Raw genomic sequence first — 16,115 nt, forward strand, 5'->3', positions numbered from 1 at the left:
TATATATACACACACACACACACACACACACACAAATATACAATTGCAAGACAATCAGGATCAGGGTATACAAAAGAAATTCACCTGCAGCTGATGTATGAAAAGCAATAGAAAATATTTCATCAGATTAACAGGATTTGCTTCTAAAGTAGGAGAGTTGCTGGAAAAAAAATCTGTTTTATTTGAACTAAATGATGGGTTTAAATGCAGAAGATTGCAGCGTTACATTCTTATTGTGTGTTCACAACTCAGCTCAGACATTAAAAAAAACATCTACACTCAGACTTGCTTTATTTTCTGATCTTTGGCTGCCTCCTCTGTTTGATGTTTGATAGGCTTTTCGTTGGATGGAGGTATAACTTCTGAGTTTTGAGATTACTGCTGCCAAGGGTTACTATTTCTCCTGCACGCTTTGATTTATGGTTGTAAATCGGAAAAAAGCTGTTAGTAGAATCTGGTCCACAGGCTCTTTTAAAATTGCTGTATTCTGAATTCTGCTCTGACCTAATATAGACTTGTGGTTATTTCATTTAAAGTACCAACAGGCAACTTTTGCTCAAATTCCCAACTTTATGACTGATATGAAACATTCTAAGAAACTCAGAAATACATTTATGGGATGCTGCTGGGTGTATAGACGCTACGTTTGACAGACGCTCACTGTAATATTTTCCTGTCATTTATTGCTGCTGTTTTATCACAGTCTGTAATCTTTGAATGTTAAAAAAAGAAAAAAGAAAAAAAAAACGTGAGTTGGGGAAAAAAATCATGAGTCACCTTGCAATTTTGAGATGTTTTTATGATATGATGAATCTAATTAACAAAATGTAAAAAAGCCCTCAATGCATTAATGTTCTCAGTAACTACTTGTCCTTTTCCAGCTACCATCCATAAAGCAGCTTCCACTGTCAGATTTACTGCCCACACCACATATTAGTCACTGAATGTAGACGTCAAAGCAATTAAGCCATAACTTTACATCATTTCATATGAAGCACTTGGAGTTATTTCTGTTCTTACTCTCTATCACCACTACCATATGTGCTACATGAGGTAGATTAGCCCACTGACTCTGTGCCAACACCGCTCTGCAGTTTGCACCACAGACTGAGGGACTCTCGTAGTTCTGTTCCTACTTCCAAGGTAATCAAACATCTTTGAGTTAAACATTACAGCAGATGGAAGCCTCGGTCATACCAACTACGTTTAATCTTCTAGAGCAGGGCTATTCAACTGGCGGCTCATGGGCCACATCCGGCCCGCGAATGACCAAAGTTCGGCTCGCCTAATGGTTCATTAATATTAAGCCCAAACCCCTGGTTTTCTACTTTATTACTGTGAGTTCTTTAAGTTAGACATAGATGTGTGTGGTATCTACAGAAATGTCAGAGTCTTGGCTAGAAGCTGATAAAAACCATTTCTGTTAACATTCAAGACAGTCAAACGTACAAGCAGTTAAAGATAAAACTATGAAAGTGAAAATAAAATTGTTTTCATGGCACGTCAGAGACGTCAAAACAATATTTTTGTTAAATAGGAGGCATAATGGTTGTGCCACACCTTCAAGTCTTATATATATAATTTATTTTTATTTTAGAGGTGTATAGTAACAAAGTACAGTCATTTCTTTACATTAAAAACATAAAAAGATATACTTTTATTTATTCACTTTAAAATTTAACACGTTACAAACTACCAAAACAGACAACAGTTTTAGTCCAAGTGTTGTTATTAAGGCCAAAACAAAAAAAAGACTTTTTTTTTGTATTACTGAACATATTTGTTGTTTTGTTCTGCCGTGACAATCAAACCACAGGTAACACCTGAGTGTTCCACCTCCTCAAGTGGTCAGCGATGGCCTTTAGCGCTCGGAGAGAAAGGGAGAACTGAGTTGTAATTCTTTTATATGACCGGCTGGTCTGTGGAATGATGCTGTCACGCTACAAGGTTTTATAGTCAAAACCCATGAGAACCTTATTTTCACGCTGCAGCAGTGCTCTCACAGAAGTGGAGGGCACTGGAGCTTGTTATTTCTTGTCACTTGGGTTCCATGAGTGGGAACTATTGAAGGATGATAGAGACTACATGATGAGATGCATAATGACTTCACTGTGGTCTTGATTATGGCAAATGAGAATACCTCTCATCCCTCTTCATCATCAGACTGAAAAAGGCAGCTTATCCCTCTGTTTCTGTACAATTCTTTAAAAACAATCAAACTCAGAGGGATGATGTAATGTTAATAAATGGGAATGTTCAGTTCCTCAAAATCACTTTCTTAATGATGGGTTTAGTTGAATAGATTTTTGTAATATTTGTAATCACACTAACAATTTCATTATTAAGAGTGGGTTTAAACACTGCAAAACATTTTCAATGTAATGTAGTGGAACATTGTGAAATGATTGGTACTGAATGCTTGATGTGATTCATGTCTTTAAAGGGTAGAAATCTGTAACAATTTGGCACTTTACATGCCTTTAGATCGCTGACAACTTGACTCAGCTTTTTATGTTTTTACTCACTGAAAACAAGCAAATTTACATGCATTTTAAGCAGGTGTAGAAATCCTGTTTGCTTAAAGTTGCATCACAGTTGTGTTTTTTAAAGTGCCTCCAGAAGCAGAAAGTTGTTCCACATTCAGCTCACTGTAGCCCCTATCACCACCAGCAAAGGAATGGAAAACCTTTCTTTCTTTCATTAATAATTCAGCTCTACTGATTACAGGAATTGATTTTTGTATTAAGCATAGTTTGTTCTCACTGCTTTGACAGATTAATTTAGCTCATCTGTCAACAGCTAATTGATTTAGTAAATTAAGACTACTCAGTCATTGATAAGCAATTTGTTATGTTACCCATAATGAATAATGTGTTTTTGAGTCCTTGACTGACTGAACTTTCGCTGTAATGCAGCTATCAAAATGTTTTGGGTATACTGTTGAAGGCACAATAAAACTCTTTGGCAAATAGGAAATTGAAAAAAAATCTTTTTTTTTCTCCAGTTTGTATGCATGTACAGAACTGGAAACTTTAAAGGCAAATGTATTCAGCTCAGTGTGGATTCTTTTGTTAGATAAATTAATATTAAATTATTGTAACTTTGTAGCTATTTTGTGTGATTACAAGGTTGTGGAGGGACAGGGATTCAATGCTTTATTGTGCACTGTCAGCTTTACTTTGATCATGTTTCCTTATCAAAGGAACTGTAATTTTCTTGAATAGAAAATTATTCAAGCAGTAAAGAAACCAATAAAAAATGGCAGTTTCTTCTTACTTTATTTTTTTTCTTCTGTGGATGTTTTATTGTGAAAAATCCGAGATGGCTGTGTTTGGTTTAATGTAGTCCCAGAAAAGTCTGACATTAACGACATGGTTAAATGAAAGCAGGTAAACAATCATATGCATTATCAAAGGAACTTTGATCCTCCTTATCATTCCTGCTACTCTTAATCACAACGGCTTTGAAGCAAAACTTGAAGACTGCCATCAAATGATGTGCTTCTGTGGAAAAAAAGAATAAAGACTCACTCCAAGTCTGAGAGCCAAACAAAAGGAAAGCCAAAGCGCAGATAGCTGCACTGAATGTGTACATACATAAATCTGCATAACTAAAATGTAACTAGTTTAGTTTCTTCTGTTGGGGTGAACAAAAAGGTTTTATGTGAAATACGATTGCGGTACAATTCTTGTCTGTTGTAAATAAAATCAGTCTGGCTGTCTTACTTTCCATTGTGCAGCTTTTCTAATGAAATGCAGCACCAAACTGCAGTTTGATTGGGCTAATTTTGATGCTTTGCTGTTAATTGTCAAGAATGGTTTGCATCACTGAAATGTAAATTGTATAGCTTTTTCTTGTTGATTGCAATAATAAAGAATGATATAAATGAAAAGGACAGCTTTAATCAACAGAGAAATTGATTTTTTTTTAAAAAACTCTTCAATACTTGCATGCACTTGGTTTCAATCAGTTTCCATTCTTAATTTTTTTTTTCATCAAGTTATAATTAAAAGATAACAGGGTGTGTGTGCAGGAAGAAGCTGCTCAGTCTATAGCTTCCACTCCCCCTGTGTTTTTTCATCTCTTTTTCTTTCGTATTTTCTCTCTTTTTTTCAGAGTACATTTAAGTTCAAGTCAGAGAGCGATATCCACTTAGCAGAGCATCACAAGCAGGTGTTGTATGATGGCAAATTGGCTGGCTCCATCGCCTTCACCTATAACGCCAAGGCCACTGATGCACAGCTTTGCCTGGAGTCTTCACCTCGAGAAAATGCCTCGATTTTTGTGCACTCACCACATGCCCTTATGCTTCAGGTTAACTCCGTTATTCTTAACCTGCACACACTTCATCATTCAATGCATTTATTCATGCTGCTTCTTTTCTAATTAATTATCAACATGTTTTATATTTATCTAACAAGGACATTTTTATGACCATCACAGGATGTGAAAGCCACAGTTACACACTCCATCCACAGTGCCATTCACTCCATTGGTGGTATCCAGGTGCTCTTTCCACTCTTTGCTCAGCTGGATTATCATCAGTCCAAGGACAGTGAAGTGGAAACTACAGTCTGGTAAGTTTAAATATTGTTATTGCACGGTGCAAAATCTGCTGTGATGCAGAAGATGTTTAATACAAACTGTTGGTGACAGAAAGCTCAGTTTAGAAATGTGGAAATGTAGAGGTTTTAGTTTTTGATCAGAGACCATTTGTAATTATTTAGGTTCATGTACACTAAATGTAGTTCTGCTCCGCTCCAGTGCAAAGCACAGAGGAAGTCTGAGAAACTTGTGCAGGAAATGCGAGATCGTGCGATAAACCTGGTGATAAATGTGGAAGTCAGAGCAAAATATTAGAAGACAGACTCCAAACACAGTTGAAACTGCGTCGCTGTTGTCTTTTTGAAACTTCTGATTTCAAAATAAATCCATGTGTATCGTGTGTATGCATGTGCTGCACACTACATGTTGCCATCTGCTTCCCAAACAGAACCATACATTTTGACAGCATTTGTGTATAAATTTATCCATATATTTATTAATATACAGCTGGGGTTTCAACAAAATTTAGTCTGCCTTTTGTGAATTATTTTGAAAATACGGATGTAATGATCGTTCCTTTTCCTGTTGGTGGTACATAATCTTTGTAAATTGACTCTGGCGAAGCTCCGGCTTCCGGCAAAAATAGGATTAAATACAAAAAGGCAGATTGGCGTCCACTCACTGCCGCCCTCGGTGTAAATACTCTCATTGAATATAATGATTGTGTATTTGCTGTGGTGGTCAGACTGGTGCGGAGTAGAACTGCTTCCAGTGTAAATTAAGGGTTTGCGAGTGTCTTTGTGGCTGAACAGATGAGGGGAAAAAACATGGAAAACTGATCAAAATAAAGGTGTGGCTGCAACAAGCAGGTATTCTCTTATCTGGATTTTTTGTTTTGTTTTGTTTTACCGCATTTGTTCATGTATAATACGATCTCGAGTATAATACGATCACAATTTTTTTTAGATTAAAAAGCATCAAACATCTAATCATCAATAACCCATGTATAATACTACCCCCCATTTTATGGATGATTTTTAGGGTTACATTTTTAGTGTCATACATGAATAAATACAGAAATATCTTTTCTAAACTAAACTAAACTAAATTAAACTAAACTCACATGTTTCAGTGTCTAAATGTCTCCTAGTGCATGGCAGGTAATGCTTCCACCTTTCATGTGTGTTGACTTAATGCTGTAAAGAGTTTGTTTTCTGCATTTTATAACAGTTTATAAGACTGGAGTTCACTTTTCAATAAAATATCCACTCATTTGTTTCAATCCCTCTCATATCCTGAGTTGATGTGAGCAAAACTTCATGGCTGTGGGTTGGATGGAGTCTGAGCTTTGCTTTAATCCCTGTGTTTGTTTAATGACACGGGTGCTGGAGTGGCCACACAGCAGCACAAATCCTTGATGCCCATAGCTCTCTGCCGCTGTAGATTCCTCTCATGCCCGCTCTCCATTCCTCCTCTTTTTTCATTAGCAAATTAGCATCTTTAGCAGTGTAAAATTCTCCCAAAAACTTGGCATTGTCCTTGCTTAAAGACCGAGTCCCCCATATAAAGCCCGCTGAGCTTTTGGGTTTAAAGGTTTTGCAACAATTAACTCCCTCCTTTGCCTAAAGGCTTTACTGTTCTCAACAGAACTTTCAGAGATGGAATTTTAGAATTTCTCTTTTATTAAAAAACTGTTTCTGATAATTTTCCCTTCCAGTATTAACTCAAAGCAGTAGTGAAATATCAACCAGTACTGCACTGCCAAACTGGAATAAACCAGAGCATGCAGTAAAGGATCAGGAGATAAACCACAAGCACACAATGTTGAGCTTCACCCAGTTTAGGATGTTCTTCCCCATGTCTGTTACCAAAGGCAGATTTGGGGTGGGGTGGGATGGGGGGGGGGGAGAATAAAGTCACAAAACTGACACACAATAGATTGGATCAGTTTGTATAGAGTTTGTAGACACATTATAGGGACAAGCCTGGACAGGACTGATTGTGGTCTTGTTTGTTGAACTGGAGTGAAAACCACTAGAGGATGTGGGGAAAAGCCGATTAAGAAGTGTCACCAAGCATCCCTGTCACTCAGCCAAAAGGCTTCAGCTGAAAAAACCCTGCAACAAAGAAGCAGAAAAAAAAATCTTCACTGCACTGCCTTACCCCTTTGAACCCCTCCTCCCATACAGGCACATTCACACACTGCAACAGTTCAACTCAAAGACCACCCTCTGCCCCCAAGAGAACTTAGAAAACTACCCTTTTTTGTTCAAACTGAAGAGCGATGAAAGAGAGAGCTATGGGTTCCCAGCTGATTGGTGGCATCTTCTGAAAGTGACCTCATTTTTTAAACTACTCCTACTGCAGCAGTTAATTTTGATGATTGTTTCATCATCTGCAGTACGACTTCAACACAATTTTCTGTACGTCATTTATTCTTGTCAACGAGATTAATTATTTACATTTATCTTTTCCACAGTGCCACACTTCTAGCCTTTCTGGTGGAGCTACTTAAGAGCTCTGTGGCCATGCAAGAACAGATGCTGGGAGGAAAAGGCTTTTTGGTCATCGGGTACCTGTTAGAGAAGGTATGGTACAACCTTTGTTACCGTTTTCTCCTCAGACAGATGAAATTGCTTATTTCATAGTCAACATTTCCAAATGTTCTTTCACCCGGTTTGTCACCCTCAATTGCTGCCTTTCACTTTCAATACAGAACTTTGTATTTTTGTTGTAAACTATTATTGTGGATTTCTTTCCAGGCATCCATTTCTTCAGATTCAGTGTAATTGGGTAACTTTATATATTCAACCTCTGTATTGAATTTAGGACAAACAGAAAAATCTGTTTGCTTTTGTCAAGTTTTTCCACTGAATAACACGGCTGCATTTGAAACTTGTCATTGTTCAGATGGACTGCGTCTTTTCTTGTCTTGTCGATTCTCTCAAAGCCCTGTCAGCAGTCTAATCTCCCACTGCCTGCAGCAAAGTCCTGTATGCATCTTTAAACCAAACAGAGCTAGAGGAGGTACATAGCCCCCTCTTTTTGCATCCCTCTTTATTTACCCATTTTGTGACGCAGATCTAGCAGCTGGGATCCCCAGAGTGCTGGCTCTTTCATTGCACTGAGATATGACTCCACTTTGTCACTCAGTGACTTGCCTGCCTGCTGGCTTCAGATGCTATAAAGCAACAGCCAGGCAGAATCGGCACCTGAGAGCTGCTGCTTCTTTTTTTTTTTCTTTTTGTTTCCTTCCCTCCTGCTGCCAGGTTTCACGCTTTCACATACCGTACCATATGTTCATGATATGTTTATGCCACACCTTCGAGTCTTTCTGGGACTTCATTTTTCTCTTTCACTTATTCTCACAAAGTCCCCACCTGGACTGGGAACAACTGCCAGGCACGAGCTGTTCCAGTACTTGTCAAAAGCAGAGCTATCATAACAGTTAAACATCTCACTCATATTCTGTTAAAACATGTTTATTATTCAACAATGTGGCAAAAGAGATGATTTGACTTGATTGTTTCTTTTATGTTGAAAAGCTAATTTGACTCTACACTATTTAATTGAATCAAAACATCTCTTTAGAGAATCATTACTGAGTGGAAAAGTACAATACTAATTCACAAGTAAAAATATTCAGTGTCTTTTTAAAGGTATTAAAGGTAAACTTTTAAACAGAAAACCTTTTGAATAAAGTAGCACAAGTGGAATTTGTAGGTATTATAGCAACCATCTTTTGAAATCCAAGTGTGACCACTAATTTAAATTTAAAATGCCCCTCATTTTATGATTCTAATTTTATATCTGAATATTTTTTCCACAATAAAGGTTATCTCTATATTTTGGAAGGATAAATAAATATTTACTGTTAAATAGTCTCATCAATACGTTTTATTGAGTTTGTGCTTCTCTTACAGTCTTCACGTGTGCACATCACCAGGGCTGTACTGGAGCAGTTCCTCTCCTTTGCAAAGTATCTTGATGGTCTAACACATGGAGCTCCTCTGCTGAAGCAGCTGTGCGACCACATTCTGTTCAATGCTGCCATTTGGATCCACACACCTGCCAAGGTGAGCTTCTGCAAGTAGCTGAGGCTGAGAAAGACACAGAGCTTCAAACTCTGCAAGGTTTTAGTAGTTGTTTGTATAATCGTCTCTTCAGCTGAAAAGAGAAATTCACAATTCTCACACAAAACAGAGCTTTCAATCAGGCATCAAATCCATGTGAATCTGAAGGAGCATTCACTGACAGCAGGTGATTGTGTGGGGGGTAGTAATAAAGCAAATGTGGTAAAATGATTGTCAGTGATGGGAAAACAAAAGAATATTATGATGCTGGAACTTTAAACTCAGCTCACCTGATTGTTGACTCACTGCAAAGTATTTATGGTTATGTTTTTTGTTACACAGTCCTCAATGAACTAAACAAAATGTGCAGCAAAGCATAAGATAAGGGAAATGTTTTTTTTATCATAAGGCACAAACGTTCATGTAGTTTCACATTATAAAACTATGAAATTGTAAATCACTGTAAACTAAGCACTTTAATTTGAGGTGAGTGTAGCGCTGTGATGCATTTCATAAAAGGAACATTTAAAGGTTACAAACACGCTCCTGTTTTACTTTCCTGAAATGAAGTCCTTTCACTCACCAGAAGTAGCTTTTTTTATTCCCTTTTTACATAATTGCTCATGAAAATTAGATAAGTTATATCTAAGAAGCCGATTTTGTGTAGCAAATGCATTTGTCATTTGCCATTAGGAGACAAACAATGAATAAATGAAAGAAGAAATGAAAAGAAATGCAACAATATCTAGGGATTTGCTTTCACTACTCATCTAAAATGAAGCACAGAAAATGGAGGAAAATTGAGAAAAAAACGTTTGGTAATGAGATGGGCTAGAATACTTCTTGCCGCTGTGGGACATAGCTGCTCAATCTCCTTTTCCTAGGCGACCACAATGTCCAGATTTTTGTTTCAGTTAGCTGCACAACTTATGGCTAACAAAGTAATTTGATATATTGTCCACAAACCTTATTCTTGTGGACAAATACAGTATGACTTTTCTTCTCTGTTCTACGTAATGGGGAAAAAATGAGGTCCTTTCACCTTTAAGAACATAAACAAGTCAAACTTTTGTTTTTACTTACTTGTGTCATCTTACGTTATATAGCAGGGCTATTCAACTGGTGGCCCGCAGGCCACATCTGGCCCGCAAGTGACCAAAGTTTGGCCCACCAATTGGTTCATTCATCTCTTTAGCCCAAACTCCCAGTTTTTTTACTTTAAGTTCTTTTAGTTAGACATAGACATGTTTGGTGTCTACAGAAACGTCAGAATCTTGGCTACAAGCTGGTAAAAACCATTTCTATAAACACTCAAGACAGTTAAAACTGCAAGCAGTTGAAGGTAAAATGATGAAAGTGAAAATAAAATTGATTCAAAAAATTTGGCAAGTCAGATGTCACAATATTTGTGTCAAATAGGAGGCATCAAGTGTTATTTTTGTTTTTGATTGTGTTTAATTGTCACTACTTTTATAGGGTTCTGTATGTTGTATTCATGATTAAATGCATCAAAATAAACTAATTCAAAGGTAACAGATCTTTGTAATGCTTGCTTTATTTACATAATAACTTTGATTGCTGTATGTTCGACCCCTCAGCTGTTGACAGGCAGTAACTGTGGCCCCCGGAGCAATTTAGTTGGATAGCTCTGTTATGTAGTTAAATAAAACCATTTTAGCAGCTATAGTTACAACACATGAGTGAAACAATGAGGTGGGTAGGGGGTAAAGGTATGAACGTCTTGATTGCTTTTAAAAGGGGAAAAAATTGATGCAATAAACTAACTTTATATTTTAAACTGAACATCAGAGGCCTGTTAATATTTATGGACATTTGTTTGCTTTCTATCAGGTACAGCTGTCCTTATACACATATCTCTCTGCTGAGTTCATTGGCACAGCAACCATCTACAACACAATCCGTCGGGTTGGCACCGTCCTCCAGCTTATGCATATGCTGAAGTACTACTACTGGGCCATCAACCCTGTAGACAACAGTGGCATCACTCCAAAGGGTCTTGGTGAGCATCTTTAAGATTGTGAATGCTGCTTAGCAAATGTCCGACCTAATTACAATGATTATTTGCAGTGAACAGGATTTGCTTTGTTCGGTTGTCTTTTAAACTTGTTTTGTTTTTTATCCATCTAAATGCTAATCGAAGTGAAGCTTAGTGTTTTGGAATAGAAATGGTTAGAAGTTAAACCAATCACAAACACTGTGTGCATTCACAAGCCTTCTATCATGCTGGAAATGGCAGCAGCTCCACCATATTTTAAATCACTCATCCCCACATGGTGGTGTGTCAGCTGTTGGAACTGCGGCCTTCCCAGGAGATGGCAGCGAGGCAGACAAGTCGTATCAGTATTGTCATCCCGCTAGGGTGCTTGGTGTGGGTGTTGAGTCTATAAAACTCAGCTCAGCGGAATGACTGGCACACTCAGTCTGTGAAGCAGCAAGTCACGAGCAGGCAGTAAAGGAAAAGAAAGTCTCCTTGAACTGACATTTCCTTTTAGCTAGCCTTTTTTTTTTTCAGAAACGACCCTCTTTGTAATACAGGGGATGTTTTCTATTGGTTTTGAGAACCCAGTTTACGCCTCACCAATGAAATTTCCTTGCTGAAGGTTAAAGCTTGATAGTGTTGATGTAGTACTCACACAGAGGTCATTTAATTAAAAAAATGCTTTCAATACATTGAAACATAATCTTCATGGGCTGTGTTAGTCAGGTGAATATTGGACCTATTTAGTACAGTATCTATTACCTGCAGCTTTGATTTGGCAGAGAGACTGTCATCTCATATTTGTAGTCATTTTTATACATAATATGAGCACATGTTCACGTTTTTTCTTTTAATTTGGTGATCTTCCTCGCTTTCCATTACCATAGTTATTTCTTAACCCATTTACTTGCTTAATGTGTCTTGTGCAAGAAAGTTGAACCTGATCTTGAAAATGAATTTAGCTCTGACCTTTGTGGGCCAATTCTCACCATCTTTTAAACTTTAGTCCTATTTTGGTAGCAATAAATCATTTAATATGGAAATCAATTATTTTATAAATTTTTTATGAAGTCCACAGAGTGAATTTGCTTTGTGTAGGCACAAAACAAACTTTCAAACAAGCATTTTTTGAATGTATTGGTTTGTTGAAAACATGAACATAAAATAGTTTGAGTTGATGGAACAAAACTGAGGAATGTGTCTTGCGTTGGTCAGATGATAGCATCACTCCTTTCTTCCAGGATTAGAGCATAAACCAATGTACAGGGTGAATCAAAAGTCACAGGACACCTTGTATTTCAGAACACAAAGGGAAAATGACAAATCTGAGTACCTTAGCAAGTAATAGGTGATGGGGCTTATCTTTGAAAAACCTTTCAAGATAGCAGCCATGTTCTGGACAGCCCCCTTACTCATTACTTACTGGGACATTTAAATATGTAATTTTCCCTTTTCTTTACAAAATAAAATGGTGTCCTGTGGTTTTTAACTCACCTTGTAGTTTAGATAAATGTTACTTTGTTGGAATAATGAACTCTTGAGTTAAAACATCTCAAAATGGATCACTTTCCTGTTGCATGTTATTTTCTAACAGCCTCATTCTATTTGTCTTTGCTTGATTTGACAGTTCACTTTTCTCTCTGTCCTTTCAAACAGAGGAATGACCAAACAAATGCACGTGAGAAAAAGGATTGAGCCAAGCGGATAATGAAGTGCTGAATTATAGGACACAATGAGGACATTTAAAACAGATTCCCTGCAGCTACTCATCCTTTTTCTGGACGTTCATCTCCATTTTTTCCCTGCAGGTCTTAATAGAAAGTTCTATCAAATTAAAGCCATGCATCATTCAGTTATAATGTAGGATCAGTTCCAGCACTCCGACTGATGATCATTGCTTGGTTTTTCTCAAATGTGACATGTATTCACAGTCAGGTTATAATCTGTCTCAATCTCTGTCACTCTCATTTTGTGTTAGTTTCTTCACTGGTTTTTTTATGTCTAAAAATTTTTTTAATAAGATGGGCTGCAAAAGTTTTAAAACAGACTTTAGATTCAGTTTGTTTTGTTTTATATTTTAAGAAAGAACCTTGAAAATATTAGGAAATCTTGTTTTATTATTGAGTTTTTTTTTACTTTTGAGTTTATTTTTGGATTAATTAAACAAACAAGACTCATTTTCCCCCTCTGTGTTACATCAAAATGTTTTTTCATTGCCATTTGAGGTCTGCCTACTCCAGCTCTAATCACAGCAGGTTAAATAGACACGGCTTGCTGTCATTTGAATTCTGTAATCCTGCAACTGCTACTGAGAGAATAAAAATCATAGATTTTTATCAGCATTTGTTCATTTAATCAAGAGAACTCCGAGCACACATAATAAACCATGTTTATTTATTGAATGGTTTGTACATACATAAAGGACGCATGCTATTGTCTTGAGTTCATTATTATCATTCATAAGCTGCAATGAGATTCCTGCAATAATCACATGAACGTAAATTGTTTTTCAATAAGCTCTTTCTCCTTGTGCCCTTGGGATGCAGGAATTAAACCAATCTTTGAATGAGAAACAAGAGCTGTGCCGAGGTGGTGAGCATAATTGCTTGTGAATAACTTAGATGTGGTAGCTGTGGTAATAATGTTCTTATCATCCCTTTCATGTTGGGCTCTGTCCCTACGGTGGGTTTTCCTTTCTCCTGCTATTAATCAGTGTCGGGATGCAGTAGCACTTAGCTTCCTCCTGCAACCTCAGGGAGCCTCATCATCGATTATATTGACCGCGTGCAGAAGCAGGATGGTCAGGTGTCGGCTGCCACTGTATCTGCCTCGTTTCAAATGAACACATGTTCAGCCAAGGCAGAGGTTGGAGTTTATCAGGAGAAAAAAGGGGGGGCACTGGGCAAAGTGACCAATTTTCTCTGAATTGCTTCTGCAATTGTATTTGACCCAGTTACTGCCATATAATAGCTTTGCAGCTGCATAAGATTTTGTCAGTGTCTTAATACCTTGCTTTTCTCACAGAAAGAAAAAAAGAAATGAGTTGATATATAGCAGGATTTATTGGCAGTGAGCCCAAGTAGTCTTACTATTGGTTTGTTTCTGGAAGAGGTAATATAGGCTTATCCTGTATTTTCTGATGTGCTTTACTAAAGACTTCTGTTTTATTGATATTTAGCCTCTAACTAGCAGCCTAGTTGCTTAGTGTGCAGTACAAACAAGGTTTGGTTAAAAATCAGAAAGCTTTGTGTTTTAAATAAACAGATCTGATGTTTTAAGCATGAGTTATTGCAGTAGCAAATCACACACTAATAATAATAATAATATAATAATAATAATAATTAATAATAATAATGGTTCTCAGTGTGTTATGGTTTGACATTATTCTTTGTTGATGCAAGATGCACACACTTGCCAACACTGCCCGGCTCATCAGATGTGTAAAGATGCTCACAACAGAAATGGATTTGAATCCCAGCCTACCTTCAGAATGCCAAAACGACCTTAAACTGGCAGAGGAATTCGGGGCAGATTTAATGAGTTGTTGGCTCATGTGATGGGCAGGTGTGAGTAGGGTAACCTTGTGCTGGAGGTCTGAGTTTAATGTTGTGGCCAAGGTTAGCTGACAGACGCAGCGAGTTTGGATGCAGCACAGATGACAAATCCACCTGGGACGAAAAAGCCAAATAATCTTTTCTTAAATTTATAGCATTAACTGTAACAGCTAATGAACACGTTCTTTTCTGTTTTCACAAGGGTCAAGGTTGCTGTTGAAGCAGGAGAAACATTTTTTTAAAAGCACAATACTGTAAAACCCAAATATGTTTTAGATTGTGTTCTTGATTTATTAACTCTTTTTCTTAAAAACCCAGAGGCAAGACTTAAAAATGAGCAGCAAAAACAGATGTTTTGTCTTTTTAATTTGGTATCTTCCTGTATTTTATTGCCTATTTTAATGTCTCTAACTACAGATGGTCCAAGGCCAACCCAGAAAGAAGTTGTTTCTCTGCGAGCGTTCATGCTTCTCTTCCTCAAGCAGCTCATTCTGAAGGTATGTCCCACCTGTCATCCTGCATCACAGTCCCCCGCACAGCTGCATGAAGAAAATCAAGATCGTGTTTGTGTTAACTTTGACAACGTTTTACAGCTCAGCTCCTTTAACATGCTAAATGAGATTAAAGAAAAATTTAAGTAATAGCTGAAAATTGCATTACATAAAGATTGTCCTTGACTGACAGTATGTTTAAATAGCTGTGTTCATGCTTTCCTTGTCATAATGAAGGTAGTACAAGTTTTAATAGAGTTATATTAATATAGCTTATAGGTAGATACTTTTTAAATCCCAGGGTAACCATATTTGTTTTCTAGTCACCATTCTGAAGCTACTTACCTTGTTTATCATTTATTATTTTGGCTTAATCTGTTTTTCTGTCTCCTTTTTTAGGATCGAGGCGTGAAGGAGGATGAATTACAGAGCATCCTGAACTATTTGCTAACAATGCAGGAGGTACACGGACTCTTTGTTTGCTCAAAGAAAATCTGCTCAGTCTTATGTTCTGCCACCTTCCTGCCTTGGGCTTCAAGGTCACAAATCCTCTTCAGAATATTTATTTAATCTGCAATTTATTTTCCTACCAAAACAAATGGATATTTCTGACTGCCAGTGGGCTAGTCAACTATTGTTCATTTCCTGTTGCAAGGTGTGCCAAGGACTTTTGCTACTACTGGTGGGATGGGGGGAAAAAAGCAATTCCCCTTATCCCCTGGACTTTTATGAATAAGATTTTATTATCCATTGGACCTGCACCGATAAGGGGATTAAAAATGTTATCCTGCGTAGAATAAGAAAACCGGGGCCTACCTTTGGAGTAGTAGTAGAGATCTCCCCCAAACACCTGGTGGTCATATCAGTGGTGAAGTGATGTGAACAACTTTCACTGTAGGGTCTGGTGTTGTACCAGACTGGTGAGGAGGAGTGCATTGGTTCTTGCTTTGTGAGACCTCTGTTAAAAGTCCAAAGCAAGTAAGGTTCAAAGATTGCAACTCAAAACTGTTGATAAAAAAAAGGCTGAAAATTAGTTATGTTCCCTGAAGGGGCAGAACTTTCTAGCTGAGATTTGAACTAAAACTGAAGGATGTAGAAGGAGTTCACTGTGAAGACCCTGTGTCATTTATTTTCAGTGGTCAGGTGTCTATGACTGGTTACCTAATGTGTATGCTCACTTGATGTCTTGATTTAGATGTTTACTAAGCTTAGAGAAATGGGCAGAAACTCCATTGTTGACCCAGAAAAAGCTGGATGGCTTGTATGTGCCAGCTGGTCAGAGAGCAGCTGGTGATCCCACAAAAAAAAGAGTCTGATGAGGTTGATAAAGATGGGCAATTCTGGGCATCTCTCCTCCTCGTGTTGCTACTGCAACTGTTACATGAACCGAGAGGATTGGAAAGTGCATAATAACAGCTGCGGGAGACAGAAATGATGTCTTAACATTTACACA

The 16,115-nt window shown here is 37.5% G+C and overlaps 1 protein-coding gene across 1 annotated transcript in view; it reads left to right on the top strand.

Moving 5' to 3' along the window:
- The window catches only part of nbeab (neurobeachin b), a gene marked incomplete in the record, with an annotated part of 177,610 nt that overhangs the window by 48,341 nt on the left and 113,154 nt on the right, over positions 1–16,115 (top strand). The window contains 7 exon segments of the mRNA XM_014014153.1: positions 4,117–4,314; positions 4,444–4,577; positions 7,025–7,133; positions 8,469–8,621; positions 10,470–10,638; positions 14,589–14,668; positions 15,062–15,124. Coding sequence (XP_013869607.1) covers positions 4,117–4,314; positions 4,444–4,577; positions 7,025–7,133; positions 8,469–8,621; positions 10,470–10,638; positions 14,589–14,668; positions 15,062–15,124 — 906 coding nt within the window.

The sequence above is a fragment of the Austrofundulus limnaeus genome, unplaced genomic scaffold (assembly GCF_001266775.1).
Source record: "Austrofundulus limnaeus strain Quisiro unplaced genomic scaffold, Austrofundulus_limnaeus-1.0 Scaffold110, whole genome shotgun sequence".
Taxonomy (NCBI): Eukaryota; Metazoa; Chordata; class Actinopteri; order Cyprinodontiformes; family Rivulidae; genus Austrofundulus; species Austrofundulus limnaeus.